Raw genomic sequence first — 15,892 nt, 5'->3', positions numbered from 1 at the left:
TGAAGTTACAAAATAAAACACGATTTTTTCCAATATGTATATCGAAGACTATTTGAGATATTTTATTGAAAATGGACATGTGGCATTCTTATGCAGTAGTATCTTAAGAAAAAATTATAGTGAAATTTAGACACCCCATAAAAATTTTATGGGGGTTTTGTTCCTTTAAACCCCCCAAACTTTTGTGTACGTTCCAATTTAATTATTATTGTAGTACCATTAGTTAAACACAATGTTTTAAAAAATTTTTTGCCTCTAAGTACTTTTTCGAAAAGTCGAGTTTTTATTGAGATATTTTGAATATTTGTCAAATCCACCACATATTTGTATATGGTTAAGTACGATTATGGAGACTTTGTAATAATATGAAAATTTATTTATGATTTACATTTTTAGGTAAATTTAGAAGTCACATCTCGATAAAAGGTGCCTTATGGAAAAATACAAACAGACAAAAAAGTTTACAAACCACTGTGTTTAACTAATGGTATCGCAATAATAGTCTAATTGGAACGTACACAAACATTTGGGGGGTTTAAAGGAACAAAACCCCCATAAAATTTTTATGTAAATATATTAAAAAAAATATTAAAAAAATTTTTTTAAGAAACGCTTTTCTTTAGTTATGAGTGACTAAAATTAAAAATATTATAAAAAAAATCAACTAAAAAGCAAAAAATAAAAAAAAAATGAAAAAATCTAACACATTCGTCAAAGAAAAGCATGGCGCGTCTTCATCGAATAAACGGTTTTCGCCCCACGCTTTTCTTTAACGAATGTGTTAAATTTTTTCAATTTTCTGAAATTATGTATGGTTCATATCATTAGCTACAATCCGTAAAAGTTTCAAATTTTTACATCGTAAAAAACAAGAGAATTTAAGCATTTTCCATTAAAATCGTTTTTTTTTTATTTAAAAAATTAATAAACATAAAAATTTTTTATTGACTATTTGTGTATTGTTCCCGCAAATGCATATGTCTGCTAATTTTAATTCATTTGCATTGGAGAAAAGGCAGTCAAATTAACGTCAAGATTTGACGCAAACTATTGAACTAAATAAAAGCGTTTAAAAAAAGAAGCCGCAACTCGATAAAAACTGTATTATCGAAAAAATACTAAGAGACAAAAAAGTTTTAAAAATATTGAATTTAACTAAGGGTACCACGGTAATAATTTAATTGGAACGTACACAAAAGTTTGGGGGGTTTAAAGGAACAAAACCCCCATAAAATTTTTATGGAGTGCACAAATTTCACTATAATTTTTCTTTAAGATGTTCCTGCCATAATAAGGCCACATGTCCATTTTCAATAAAAAATCTCTAATAGTTTTCGATATATTCGAAAAAATCGATTTTCATTTTGTAACTTCAAAGGGCTGTAACTTTGTTTATGTGCATATTAGTAAGTTAGGTTCATTCGAACTATTTTTGGTCCCAGAATATGTGGTTTAATTTATGACCTGTATTTTTGTTACACATAACTAATCGTAGCTGATAACATAGCAAATTACATGTATATGGAATTTCTTAGAATTACTAGATAAATTTAAAATTTTTAAGGATTTTTATAAGTATGTACTTACCTCAAATAATTGTACTCTTGCAATTGCTCTCCATAACATTGTAGTTATTATGAAAATGTAAATAGGAACACCGAATGAGAACACACCGTAGAGATCAGGCAGTAAATAGAATACAACTGAAAAAAAGGTTTCGTAAGTTAAAAATAGTAATTTAATTAAAAAAACAAGCTGAAAACGCGAGCATTATCATAACGAAAACTTTATTTATTTACGTATTTTAATTCATAATATGGAAAATTGCTATTATGAAAAGTATTTTTTTATTAATGGCTTTGACAGAGCCAATTAGCCAGTTATGAAAAGTAGTTTAGAATTAATAATTATGTTTTAATGTGCAATTATATCATTCTAATTTAAATGTTACGGACTCTAAAGGCAGTTCACTCTGGATCGAAATTCATATTTTTTATATACCTCGTATAAAATTAATAAAATTTTACATATGATGGTTGCATCATAAATCTTAGAACATGAAGAGCTTTTTATGAAGAATAACTTTTCTTCGTCAAATTAAAAATAAAAGAGTTATGAATGAAAATGTTGCTGGTATCCATAATTTGAGAAAAATCTTCAGAATTTTTTTCCATTAGAAAGATGTAATTGCACATATCAGACCATAATTTTTTATACCAAACAATATTCTTTCATATACTGTCGGTTCACTAAACTCAGACACAACTGGTTAGTGATTTTAGTCAATAATTTTGCCAATTTGGCCAAAAAATAATTACTAATTAGTTAATAATTACTAAATAATTAGTAATTTTGTCAATTTTGGCAAAATTCGCAAAAACAAAAAAATTACCTACTAAAATCACTAGCCAGTTGTGTCAAGTTTAGCGAACCCACTATATTTTAATTTCATAGCAAATGGAACAGTCCATTTATCATAAAGGGGAGGTCGCATACTCGTAAAAACCTTTTTGAAGCTGTTAATAAATTATTGCTTTTAAAATATACTCAAATTGTATTTTTGAACATCTTATTTATTTTATATAATAATTAAATTCACTATCAAATGTCATTAATATTTTATTAATACTTAATTTAAAATTTAGTTTGACATTCACGAAGTGTCAAACTCAAATGTAAATAACCTATTATGCTTTGCTTAACAAATCGAGATTAAAAAACTAGCCTACTTAATAGCAACGATTTCAGCTGGACGTGTAGTGTGTCGGAAGAAAATAACCCGATTGTGACGTCACATTTTACACTTTGGGGTCGATTATCTCGAAGACGGTTAGAAATATCGAAATGCCGTTTTCAGATTTGGATTCAGAAGAAAAAATTACATAAGAATCCATCGATAAATCTGAGCTGAGTATTGCAGGAGCGGCAACGCAATAACACACAGACTTTTGCGAATTTATAAACGAAATGTTTTCGTTGATAACCAAAGAACCAAATTTAAATTAACAAGCTGACCCATTATTAATTATTATTTAACACAATTAAGTAAATATTATGAAATTTGTGATTGTATTAGCAATGAAATACAATCGAACAAAATTTTTTGGATTGTATACTTTATTTACTGTTATTAAAAGCGTAGCCGCAAAATTTCGGGCCAATGTTTTTTAAATACATTATTTTTTTTTCGAATCCTGAGAAAACGAAATGCAAAATTTGCATTATGCACTATTTTTACAATGTCTTGAGTTCTATCATCGAATGTAAGTTTAGTAAACACCATATTCTTTGTTTTTTATTAAGGAAAGAAATTTATTTGAAAATTTTTATTTTGTATCCCTTTTTGTTTACGAGCTAGAGCCTACAATTTTTTGACCCCTCGGGTCGGAATCCACCCTCGAAATTAGTAATCAGCAGCCAAAAATACATATGTACTTAAATACTTGGGTGTGCCCATCAGTATTGAAAAGGCCACGGTGACGTAGACTGGTGTCTATACTAAAAGAGAAAATACATACTGTTTATACCTTAAATTTGTGGGAGATATGGAATAAAATTTATTTATTATTTAGTTAGGGCATTAAGGAAACATTCAAAATTAAAACAGAGCGCTATCTATGCATGTATTAAATACTTATAACAACCTCGATTTAAGAAAAACTGTATATAGACCAGACTTTATCGTCGCTCCCGTTAGGTATATTCCCATTCGTTTTTTTTTGCACAAACTTACTCAAAAAGAGGTCCTTATAACAAATCCACAGGGTGCCGGGAGGTGCCGCGGTCGGAAAATTGTTTAAACAATTTTTTTAAACAAATTCAAAAAATAAATTTCTTCACTTCGTACAATTTTTTTTTTAAATATTTTGGGCCATTATGAGCAAAAAAGGTATGCTGTGATTTTTGTCTAAAATTGATTGTTGTCGAGTTATACGCGATTTAAAATTTGAAAACGCGAAATAATGGTAGAGGAGTGTAGGCTAAATTTGCAGTCACTCGAGCGTTATGGGGACCTATTGGGTTGTGATTATTAGGCCCTAATACCAAAAAAGGTCAAGTGAAATTTTCCATTTTAGTGGGGACTTTCCATTTTTTAATTTAATTTTCCATTTCCAATAATCGTTTTTTACGATTATAGTGCCATCTATCCATATTTCGAAAAAATGTCTCGAATAAAAGTTGCTTATTTTTACGCAAAGAATCCAAATCTGCAATAAATATTTGGGGGTCCCATTTAAGATTTTAAAGTAACCCCCCACCCCACTTCCGTGATGGGTCGTGTTTAGTACCATTCTATAGATTTTTTAAAAACATTTTGAAAGTGTATTTTCCCCCCCACCCCTCTGTAGGGGGTCATGTCTAGTACCATTCGATAGATTTTTGAAAAATATTGAAGACCTATTTTTTAGTTTTTCGATCTGACGTTCATTTCGCGAAATATTCGCTTTTTTTGTGAAACTTTTTGACTCGCCCATTTTCTTACAAATTTACATTTTCGCTCAAATCGTCAGATTTATCTTAACTTACCTTATAGTCTGGGCTGATTATAGGCCATTTTTGGGAAAAGTTATTTACCAGCAATTTTATTGCTGGAATCGAATCTTATGATTGTATATATTAATAATATAGGTATGCAAAGTCCGCAGATAGTGTGCTACTTTTTTTATAAACAAAATGGCGCCAGAAAATCGTGTTTTTTTCAATTTTTGCTCTATAACCCGAAAGATTTTAACTTTACACCAAAAACACTCAAATAAAAATTCACCGCAATTAAATTCTGCATAGAGACGTGTTTTTTTCGATTTACTTCGACGAAAACTTTCCCCGGAAAAAGCGGGTTTTTCCAACAAAATCTTTAATTTTCAACTAAAGTTTTAGATAAGTAATTGTTAATCAATAATTAAATAACTTGGTAATGAAAAAGCCCTTTTTATACAGATTATAATTCCAGAAGCCGATGGAAACTGAATGAACTGTTTAGCAACAATTGAATTGTTAATTAAAAATTTACGGTCGCTATAATACCGAAAATTATTACGATGCATAAGAATGGCTATGATTTTTTCATAAAAAGACACTACAACTATCTAATGTACTTTACAGAATTTAAATTGGACTATTTAAGCGGCCTCAGGAATATTTTAAAATTATACACAATTTTTTGGCTTAAAAACAAATAGAATATCTCGGTAAGTATTAAACCAAATTAAATCGTAAAAACGGTATTTGAAAGACAGCGGCAAAACGCTTCTTTTAAAAGAAAAAACGTTTAATTATGATGAGTAGTTCCTGAGATACAGCCGGTCAAATTTGACCGGAATTTACGGCAAAGATATAAACAATAGAATCATAATTTTCAAACTATCACCTTTTTATTTTCGTCCTCTTTCTCCACACCAATTTTCATATCCTTAAAATACTCATAACATATATTATTATAATAAAAACTATCGAAAAAACGTGTGAAAATTGCCAAAAATAGCAAAATTCCAATCAAAAATTAGGTTGGAGAAAATGTAACCCTCAAAGTTCAAAATCGGTATACGTTAAAAAAATGCATTTTCTCGGCTTTCCATTGAGCAATTTCCTTCATTATTTTTTTGTTCCCAGGTAACTCGAGTAGAGCCATCGAACTAATGCATCATTAAATGTCAAACTTGCTTTTGTTTTGTTATAATAAATTAATTTATTTATTATAACACAAAATTTTAATTTATTTAAATAAAAATTGTTTAAATAATTATACAACTTTCAAATGAGAATATTTATGTTTTTAACTTTAAAAGGTACACTTGCAGTAAGTTTATCTAAAAAAAACCTACAACTGGAAAAAATATGTAGTTTTCTGTTCTTATAAATAAATTAATCTATTATAACAAAACAAAAGCAAGTTTGACATTTAATAATGCGTTAGTTCGATGGCTCTCCTCGAAGAATGAAGGAAATTGCTCCATGGAAAGCCGAGAAAATGCATTTTTTTAACGTATACCGATTTTGAACTTTGAGGGTTAAATTTTTTCCAACCTAATTTTTGTTTGGAATTTTGCTATTTTTGGCAATTTTCACACGTATTATTGATAGTTTTTATTATAATAATATATATTATGAGCATTTTAAAGATATGAAAATTGGTGTGGAGAAAGAGGACAAAAACAAAAAGGTGATGGTTTGAAAATTATGATCCTATTATTTATATCATTGCCGTAAATTCCGGTCAACTTTGACCGGTTGTATCTCAGGAACCACTCGTCATAATTAAACGTTTTTTCTTTTAAAGAAGCGTCCTGCCGCTGTTTTTCGAATACCGTTTTCATGATTTAATTTAGTTTAATACTTACCGAGATATTCTATTTGTTTTTAAGCCAAAAAATTGTGTATAATTTTAAAATATTCCTGAGGCCGCTTAAATAGTCCAATTTAAATTCTGTAAAGTACATTAGATAGTTGTAGTATCTTTTTATGAAAAAATTATAGCTTTTCTTATGCATCATAATTATTGTTGTTATTATAGCGACCGTAAATTTTTAATTAACAATTCAATTGTTGCTAAACTGTTCATTCAATTTCCATCGGCTTCTGGAATTATAGTCTGTATGAAAAGGGCTTTTGCATTACCAAGTTATTTAATTATTGATTAACAATTACTTATCTAAAATTTTTGTTGAAAATTAAAGATTTTGTTGGAAAAACCCGCTTTTTCCGGGGAAAGTTTTCGTCGAAGTGAATCGGGGAAAACAAGTCTCTATGCAGAATTTAATTGCGGTGAATTTTTATTTAAGTGTTTTTGGTGTAAAGTTAAAATCTTTGGTGTTATAGAGCAAAAATTGAAAAAAAGACACGATTTTCAGGCGCCATTTTGTTTATAAAAAAAGTAGCACACTATCTGCGGACTTTGCATACCTATATTATTAATACATACAATAATAAGATTCGATTCCAGCAATAAAATTGCTGGTAAATAACTTTTCCTTGTATTTTGCTAATTAGCCCAGAGTATTATCTTAATCTGACAATTTCGAGTATTTTTAAGGATCGATTTTTTTTTCGGGCCCCCCTTAACGGACTTCCCTGTGTTAAGAGACAATATTATATGGTAGTGGTACATCTGCAGGGTACCAGGTTTCTCCCCATATGATAATCTGACGCGCTCGAGTAACCGCAAAAATCCCCGCTTGGCCTCCCTTACATGTTAAAAATTATTATTACGAAAGTCAGAAAGTGACTAAATAAAAGTTTAAAGCACCCCTACATGACCCTGAAAAATTCATGTCATTAATTTATTACTAAGCTGTTATTTTTAATTGTCATCAATGAGCGCTAACAGCGTATTGAGGCGTCCGTCAATGTCGAGTGCGAAAGAGTTGCACCATTCCGACAGTCTAATGGTGCATCTTACTCGCACTCACATTGACGGCCGCCTCAATACGCTGTTAGCGCTCATTGTTAATAATTAAAAATAACAGCTTAGTAATAAAATAATGACACACATTTCTTCAGGGTCATGTAGGGGGGCTTTAAACTTTGATTTAGTCACTTTCTGACTTTCATAATAATAATTTTTAACCGAGTTATTAAGCCTTGAAAATATCCATTTTCGCGTTTTTCAAATTTTAAATCGCATATTAAGTACTCGACAACAATCAATGTTAAAGAAAAATCACAAAAGACCTTTTTTTGCTCAGAATTACTCAAAGAATCTAAAAACAATTTATCCGAAGTGAAAAAAATTGATTTTTTGAATTTATTTAAAAAACATTGTTTAAGCAATTTTCCGACAGCGGCACCTCCCGGCACCCTGTGGATTTGTTATAAGTACCTCTTTTTGAGTAAGTTTGCAAAAAAAGAACCTGAATAATTTACCTAACGGTTTTAACCGTTTTTAAAGACATGGTTTTACGAAACGAAATGCATCCCCTGACCATATGTTTTTGGAGTGTCAGTTTAACAAACTGAAGTTCCCATAAATTAATTACCATATCAGACCATTATGTCAACAACTCACTTTGGGACATGCATTCGTTTTTAAAACAGCAGAAGTGTGTCTGTTTTTATACGTCAGATCAACATAATTTATTGCCCTCTCCGGGCCATATTGTAGAAAGGCATAACATCGATATAACAGATTGTGGCTTTTCTTAACAGTCTATTCACAGCGTGCAACCGAGGCACTACTCGCTAACGACCAACCCTTTTCCGAGATCTAACTAAGCAACACCTTTTTGTTACCAAAATAAATAAATGTTTTACTGTTCGTTGTTAACTTATTTTTATTATTTTTAATTAATTCCGTCAACTCACACCTACCGGAATACATAATAAGGGTCATTCAGCGAGATAAAAAATCTTGTAAATTGGACCAAACAATAATTTAAAAAAAAATTCAGTGTGTCAGCATTGCACCTGCAGTGATCCTTTCACAAGTTAACTTTTTCCTACTACATTGTACAGGGTTATTCACTATATTTTGACACCCCTGTAAACTGCTTTATTTACAGAATTAGAAAAAAATGTAAAATACAAAAGTTATTCTATTTTTAAATTATGATTTTTTGACATATATATCTTACTAGTGACGTCGTCCATCTGGGCGTGATAACGTAATCGACTATTTTTTAAATGAGAATAGGGGTCGTGTGCTAGCTCATTTGAAAGCTTATTCAGTTCCCTATTAAATAATATAAACATTAATATGATTATTTATACAGGGTGTCCAAAAATTTTTTTAAATTAAATTAATTGACACAAAAGGAAGAATGTATGTAATTTATTTAATTCAAAATACATTATACTGCTGTCAGAAAACAGAAATAAATGTTTATTGAACAAATAAACATTATTTTTCATATAATTTCAATGTTCAAGCTGCCACACATCTGCCTCTTGGTAGTTTGAACATTGAATTTAAGCGAAGAGCAATGTTTATTTGTGCAATAAACTTTTATTTCTGTTTTCTAAGAGCAGTAGAAGATATTTTGAATTAAATAAATTACATACATTCTTCTTTTTGTGTCAATTAATTTAATGTAAAACAATTTTTTTGGACACCCTGTATAAATAATTACCTTAATGTTTATATTACTGAATAGAGAATTGAATAACCTTTCAAACGAGCTATCACACAACCCCTACTCTTATTTAAAAAAATCATCGATTACGTCATCACTCCCAGATGGATAACGTCACTAGTATGATATATAGGTAAAAAAAGCATAATTTAAAGATCGAATAACTTTTGTATTTTACATTTTTTTTATAATTCTGTAAATAAAGCAGTGAATAGCCCTGTACATTGTAGTTTTTCCTATTTGGAAAAGTATATTCCAGGTGTATCAAAAAGCTAATACAATAAATTCAAAAAAGTTTCTTATTGTTATATTTAAATGATTTTAAAAGAACAATTCACAGAAATATTTATTATATATAAATATTATATAAAAGTTAGAAAAAGCTACCAGATACATAATTTTAGCCTAGAAAAACAAAGTAAAATTACCATCAATGTTCGTGTCTACGTATTATATCAATAATATAGCATGTCTATGATAAGATCATTCCATTTTTTTATATTGTTTGCTTTAATACATAGATTAATAATCTGAATAAAACTCGATTTGATTTTAATACATTTGTATGTATCTTTACAGATCAGTTAGAAAATAGAGCTTTAAATATTGGAGAAATTTGCAATAAAAATCTTAATGTATATCAATTGTACAGCCTAACGTTTTCGTAATAGTAGGGGAGGAAAGTGTGCTAAATTTGCAGTTACTCGAGCGTTATAGGGACCTATTGAATTGTGAAGATTAGGTCCTAAAATCAAAAAAAGTTAAGTAAAGTTTTCCATTTTAGTGGGCGCTTGCCATTTTTTAATTTAATTTTCCATTTCCAACAATCGTTTTTTCCGATTATAGCGCCATCTGTCCATAATTCTAAAAAATGTTTCGCATAAAAGTTATTTATTTTTACGTAAGGAATCCAAATCTGCAATAAAAAAATGGAGGCTCCTTTTTAAGATTTTAAAGTAACCCCCCCCCCCACCTCACCTCCGTGAGTGGTCGTGTTTAGTGTCATTCGATAGATTTTTCAAAAATATTGAATTGTATTTTGCAGTTTTTTGATCTGATGGTTATTTCGCAAAATATCGCGGGTTACCCATATACAATTTTAAATGTACCCCCCACCCCTATCCGTGGAGGGTCGTGTTTGGTATTATTCGATAGATTTTTGAAAAATATTGAACACGTATTTTCAAGTTTTTCGATCTGACGTTCATTTCGCGAAATATTCGCTTTTTTTATGAAACTTTGTGACTCACCCATTTCCTTACGCCCTGCTCAAATCGTCATATTTTTTAAATATACACTTTTGCATGTACTTAACTCATCTTATCTTAATCTGACGATTTTGAGTTTTTCTAATAATAAATTTTTTTTTCGGACCCCCCTTAACGAACTCCCCTTCATTAAGATCCAATATAATATGGTAGGGGTACATTTACAGGGTACAAGGTTTCTACCCATGTGTAAATCTGACGCGCTCGAGTAACTGCAAAAATCCCCGCTTGGGCTTTCCTACCATAATGTTTATTCACTTCTTCCGAGCCGAAAGAAAATATCGGTCATATAAATATATCCTATTATAAAATAAAAAATTATAAAAAAATAGTCAAAAATCATTACCTGGGTGGTTTTTAGGGTCATTAACGACGAATATGACATCGGAAGTAATCTAACGAGTACCTAGCGCCCAGTGTACCTACTGTTTACCCCGCCTTGTGGAGTCTTCGGCAAAACATTTATTAAAAAATTAGTCAAAAATCATTACTCAGGGGGTTTTTGGGGTCGTTGACGACGAATATGACATCGGAAGTGATCTCCGGAGTACCTGATGCCCAGGGTACCTACTGTTTATCTCACGACTAATGATTTTTGACTAATTTTTTAATGACTTTGCCGAAAACTTCGGAAGACGAGGTAAACAGTAGGTACCCTGGGCTTGGGGTACTCCGGAGATCACTTCCGATGTCATATTCGTCGTCAGAGACCCCAAAAAACCCCCCGAGTAATGAATTTTTACTATTTTTTTTAATGAATTTGCCGAAAACTCCAGAAAACGAAGTAAACAGTAGGTACCCTGGGTACCAGGTATTCCGTAGATCACTTCCGATGTCATATTCGTCGTCAGCGACCCGAAAACCTCCCGAGTAACGATTTTTAACTAATTTTTTAATAAATTTTTTGCCGAAAACTCCACAAGGCGGGGTAAACAGTAGGTACACTGGGCGCTAGGTACTCGTTAGATTACTTCCGATGTCATATTCGTCGTTAATGACCCTAAAAACCCCCCAGGTAATGATTCTTGACTAATTTTTTAATGAATTTTAATGATGAGGTAAACAGTAGGTACCCTGGGCACCAGGTACTCCGGAGATCACTTACGACGTCACATTCGTTTTCAGCGACCCCAAAAATCCCAGAGTAACAAAATTGAACTCATTTCCGCCAATAATTGACGAGTTCTGAATTTTTTCTATTGTCTGTTTGAGATGCACTTTAAGAATGCATTTTTTGTATGCAATTTTTCAATATTATATCATGGCTCGGAGTCACAAAGTTTCTTGGCGCATTTACGAATCGAATGAAAAACGAATTATTAAGATCCGTCTTGTCGTTTTTTTTTTAGGGGAAAAGGCCGATTTTAGTGCTTTATTGCTTCGCCTATATGTAAAATGTTGGTTGTGTTACCAATACGCTGAATTGTAAAGCTAATTAAGAGGCACTACAATTTAAAAGTCAATAAAAGTTCTTCTGAATAAATATTTATACAGCCCGTCCAATATACTTACCGTTGCACGTCATCCGCGTCATAGATTATGACGTCACGTAATCAGGAGCGTCATTTGAAATTTTGATAGGGGGGGCAAGCATTATATATACAATACATTTATATGCAAACATAATACAAAATTGATCTATTTTTTGTAAATTTCAGTAATTTTCAGGGTTAGGGGGGGGGCAAATGCCCCCTGCCCCCTATCAAATGACGCCCCTGCACGTAATGATACCAAGACAAAATATTTAGGCGGTAGGTCTGTTCCTTTTTAGAATCATTTAGCCGACTACACGGGAATTACAACCACTAGATATATTTTATTATATACGCGTAGAAATAATATTGGAAGATTTCTATTAAGAGGAAACAGTAGCGATCAACAGGTAGCAAAAACGCGTTCCAAGATTGCGGCTGTAATTTTGAATATTTTTTCGAGATATTTGGCACACGTATTCGTAATATAATAAAGAATGGCGGTACAGAGCCCAATTTGAAAAATATATTAATATGTGGAATTACTCTGAAATTAAATACAATATTAAAAAAACGAGCCTGTGCCGCCATTAAGAAGAACAAAAAAATACACTTTCTTCAAATAAACTTTTTTATCCGATGCCTAGATTTTGTGTCATTTTGGAACTACTAAAATTTTTTATTTCATTAGTAGTTCCAAAATGATACAAAATCTAGGCATCGCATAAAAAAGTTTATTTGAAGAAAGTGTATTTTTTTGTTCTTCTTAATGGCGGTACAGACTCGTTTTTTTAATATTGTATTTAGTTACAGAGTAATTTCCACATATTAATATATTTTTCAAATTGGGCTCTGTACCGCCATTCTTTATTATATTAAGAATACGTGTGCCAAATATCTCGAAAAAATATTCAAAATTACAGCCGCAATCTTGGAACGCGTTTTCGCTACCTGTTGATCGCTACTGTTTCACCTTAATGTACATACATTTAAATAAACATACCCTAACCTGTTTCATTTAATTTGTGTAAGTGGAATATAATAGTCCTGTCGCCAGGGGGGTACAACGGCCTCCTTAATTCAGATAGACTTACCCAAGTTTTTTTTATGTATTTTGACCCGTAGAACACGAATTTTTTGGGTAACAGTTGATCCAGATGTCGATAAGTTTGTTATAAACAAAGAACTTGAGGAATTACATAGCAGCGATTTTTCGCAAAACAAAACAGTTGTTGTATTTTTTGGGTGATTCTCAGCAAAAAATGATCCTACAAGTTTTTTCGTAGGATGCATAGTTTTAGAGATAAACGCGGTTGAACTTTCAAAAAATCGAAAAAGTGCAATTTTTGAACCCGAATAACTTTTGATTAAAAAATAAAATAGCAATTCTGCTTACTGCATTTGAAAGTTCAAGTCAAATTCTATCGGCTTTGATTATTTGCATTGCTAAAAATTAAGTTTTTATTTGTTAAACAAAGCCATAAACACATAGTGTTTCCCGTGCCCAATGCATGCGTTTTAATGTACGTAATCTATGTAGAAATTGTGTGTATGCGCGCCTACTCGTTCGATTTCAAATGGGAAATGCATTGAAAACATCATTCAATCACTATGTGTTTATAGCTTTGTTTAACAATAAAAAAATAAATTTTTAGCAATGAAGGTAATTAAAACCGATAGAATTTGACTTGAACTTTCAAATGCGGTAAGCAGAATTGTTATTTTATTGTTCAATCAAAAGTTATTCGGGTTCAAAAATTGCAATTTTTCGATTTTTTGAAAGTTCAACCGCGTTTATGTCGAAAACTATGCATCCTACGAAAAAACTTGTAAAAACTTTTTTTTTGCTTAGAATGACCCAAAAAATACAAAACCATGTTTTGTTTTGCGAAAAATCGCTGTTATGTGATTCCTCAAGTTCTTTGTTCATAACAATCTTATCGACATCCGGATCGACTGTTACCCAAAAAATTCGTGTTCTACGGGTCAAAATACATAAAAAACACTTGGGTAAGTCCATCTGAATTAAGGAGGCCGTTGTACCCCCACTGGCGACAGGACTATAAGCGTTTTTATAAAGCACACTTGTTCGGATTACACTCTAACTGCGATCTAACAAAGGTGATATTTTGGCATAAATTGGTAACATTTATTTGACAGTTGGGGTGATGACACTTCATATTTGTTTTTATTCTTTACTAAATTTACTTTACTTTAGTAATTGTTTTATTATATTTACTGTTTTTATTATTTATTTTAACGAAAGATTATAACTTAATTTTTGTTTTCTATTTCTAATGTTTTTATTTATTTACAATGAATATTAATTTGTTTTGTTGTATAATCCACTTCCGCAATAATTATGTGATATATTTGATTTAAAATGAATTCAAGAATTTAACTTAGATCTCTGACGTAAATAATGACGTGCAACGGTAAGTATATTGGACGGACTGCAGGTGAAACAGTCGCACACAGCTAGAAAAATGCCCGTCATTTTATTGCACAAAAAGGGCGATAAACCGAACATTTAACATTATCGATCCATAACCCTACTCTCGCATCCGTAGAAGTCTCTTACAAAAATTATTACAACATGCTATCTTATAAATTTGACATCTAACAATCTCCAGAACAGATCTGTTTCTTTTTCAAGTTCTTCCCTATTGTTATTTTTCCTCAAAGCCTTGATGTCATCTTTTTATTTATATCTATGATCGAATTAGTTTTTTCTATTAGGTCCAAGGTGGAATCAAGATTAACGGAACTAGCGTAGAGACCAGGTATGCTGATGGTACCGCCCTAATAGAAAGCAAAGCACAAGAACTACAAAATATAATAAATTCGGTAGTTCGTCATAGCGAAATGTACGAAATGCAAAATGTAAAAGTACGTATAGATATGCGCGGCGAACACTTCGCGCGCCGTGTGTGCGCCGGTGCGGTACACGTTCGTGGCGGGTTCGTTAGATTAGTACGCGTTAGTACTTGTTTTCAAGTGGCACACAAACGGTGCGCACACGATCGAACTTCTGTCGGCGCCAAGAACACACGGCGTACACACGGCGCGAAGTGAGCGGCGCGCAGATCTATACATACCTTTAGGTTTACAACTAAACGTTTCCAAAACTAAAATTTTAGCATTTTCAAAGACACCAATAAACGTATATTTGTATGGTAAGGGACAAATAACAGAACTAGTAACTTAATAAAATAAAATAATAAAATATTTGGGAGCAAATGTCACTATTCAATGTAACCAAAAAAGGAATTCTATCTAGAATCGAACAAGCGAGGAAAACAGTCATGAACATGAAAATATTTTGTACAAGATCAGACCTTAGCCTTATCAGATGAAAAATTCACTCAACCCAGATACATACGGTATCAAAAGGATTGAGCTCTGGTGGGACTCTTTTCGTGTTATCGAGCCCTAGGTGACTAGGAGGTAATCTGGAATAGGTATGTCCCAAAAATTTACGTACATATTATATAGCCGTCGAGAAATGGTAGTACCTACAGCTTTCTGCATGGTCTTATAAATATATTCATTTAAACCCAGCTTTTTATGTTTTCTAGGAGGTTCTTCGGAATGACCCGGTAGTAGAGAGAATAATAGGTATTGTCTGGGTACTTTGTATTCTCCATTGTTATGTTTATTACTGATTGTTGTATATGTGCAGTGACCCATTGTTTGTAAACCCGGAAAAGTAGAACGGTATGTGATTTTGTTGTCATATTGGGTTTCCGACTCACTGATTTCTAAAATTTTTAAAATTTAATTTCAATGATTCCTAAAATATTAGCATTCAGACGTTTCATTTCCTTTACGGCATTATCCAGTTTTTGCGCTGAATAAGAATGCTTACGTTCCATGTAGAAATTATAATTATTATTAATTTTGAATAGATTATAGTTGTTTCTTTCTTACGAACATAAAAACACAGTTATAACTCACGTTTTCAATGTGATTCATCTACGTAACAGTATGAGACATAAAAATATTTGAAATTGCTTGATAAATTCGTAAAAATTTGTAACGTTCATTCAGAGCCGTGCGGTACATTTTTTAAATATGTTGCAAGTCT

At 31.5% G+C, this 15,892-nt stretch overlaps 1 protein-coding gene across 2 annotated transcripts in view; it reads right to left on the bottom strand.

Annotated features, from left to right (window-relative positions):
* LOC114339361 (lysoplasmalogenase-like protein TMEM86A) overlaps positions 1-15,892 on the bottom strand; it is a 155,106-nt gene that overhangs the window by 30,315 nt on the left and 108,899 nt on the right. For both annotated transcript variants that reach the window (XM_050651457.1, XM_028289997.2), the window contains exon 4: positions 1,588-1,703. In XM_050651457.1, the coding sequence (XP_050507414.1) occupies positions 1,588-1,703 (116 nt within the window). The remainder of the gene's footprint in view (positions 1-1,587; positions 1,704-15,892) is intronic.

The sequence above is a fragment of the Diabrotica virgifera genome, chromosome 5, assembly GCF_917563875.1.
Source record: "Diabrotica virgifera virgifera chromosome 5, PGI_DIABVI_V3a".
Classification (NCBI taxonomy): domain Eukaryota; kingdom Metazoa; phylum Arthropoda; class Insecta; order Coleoptera; family Chrysomelidae; genus Diabrotica; species Diabrotica virgifera.
This window is presented reverse-complemented; position numbering and strand designations above follow the sequence as displayed.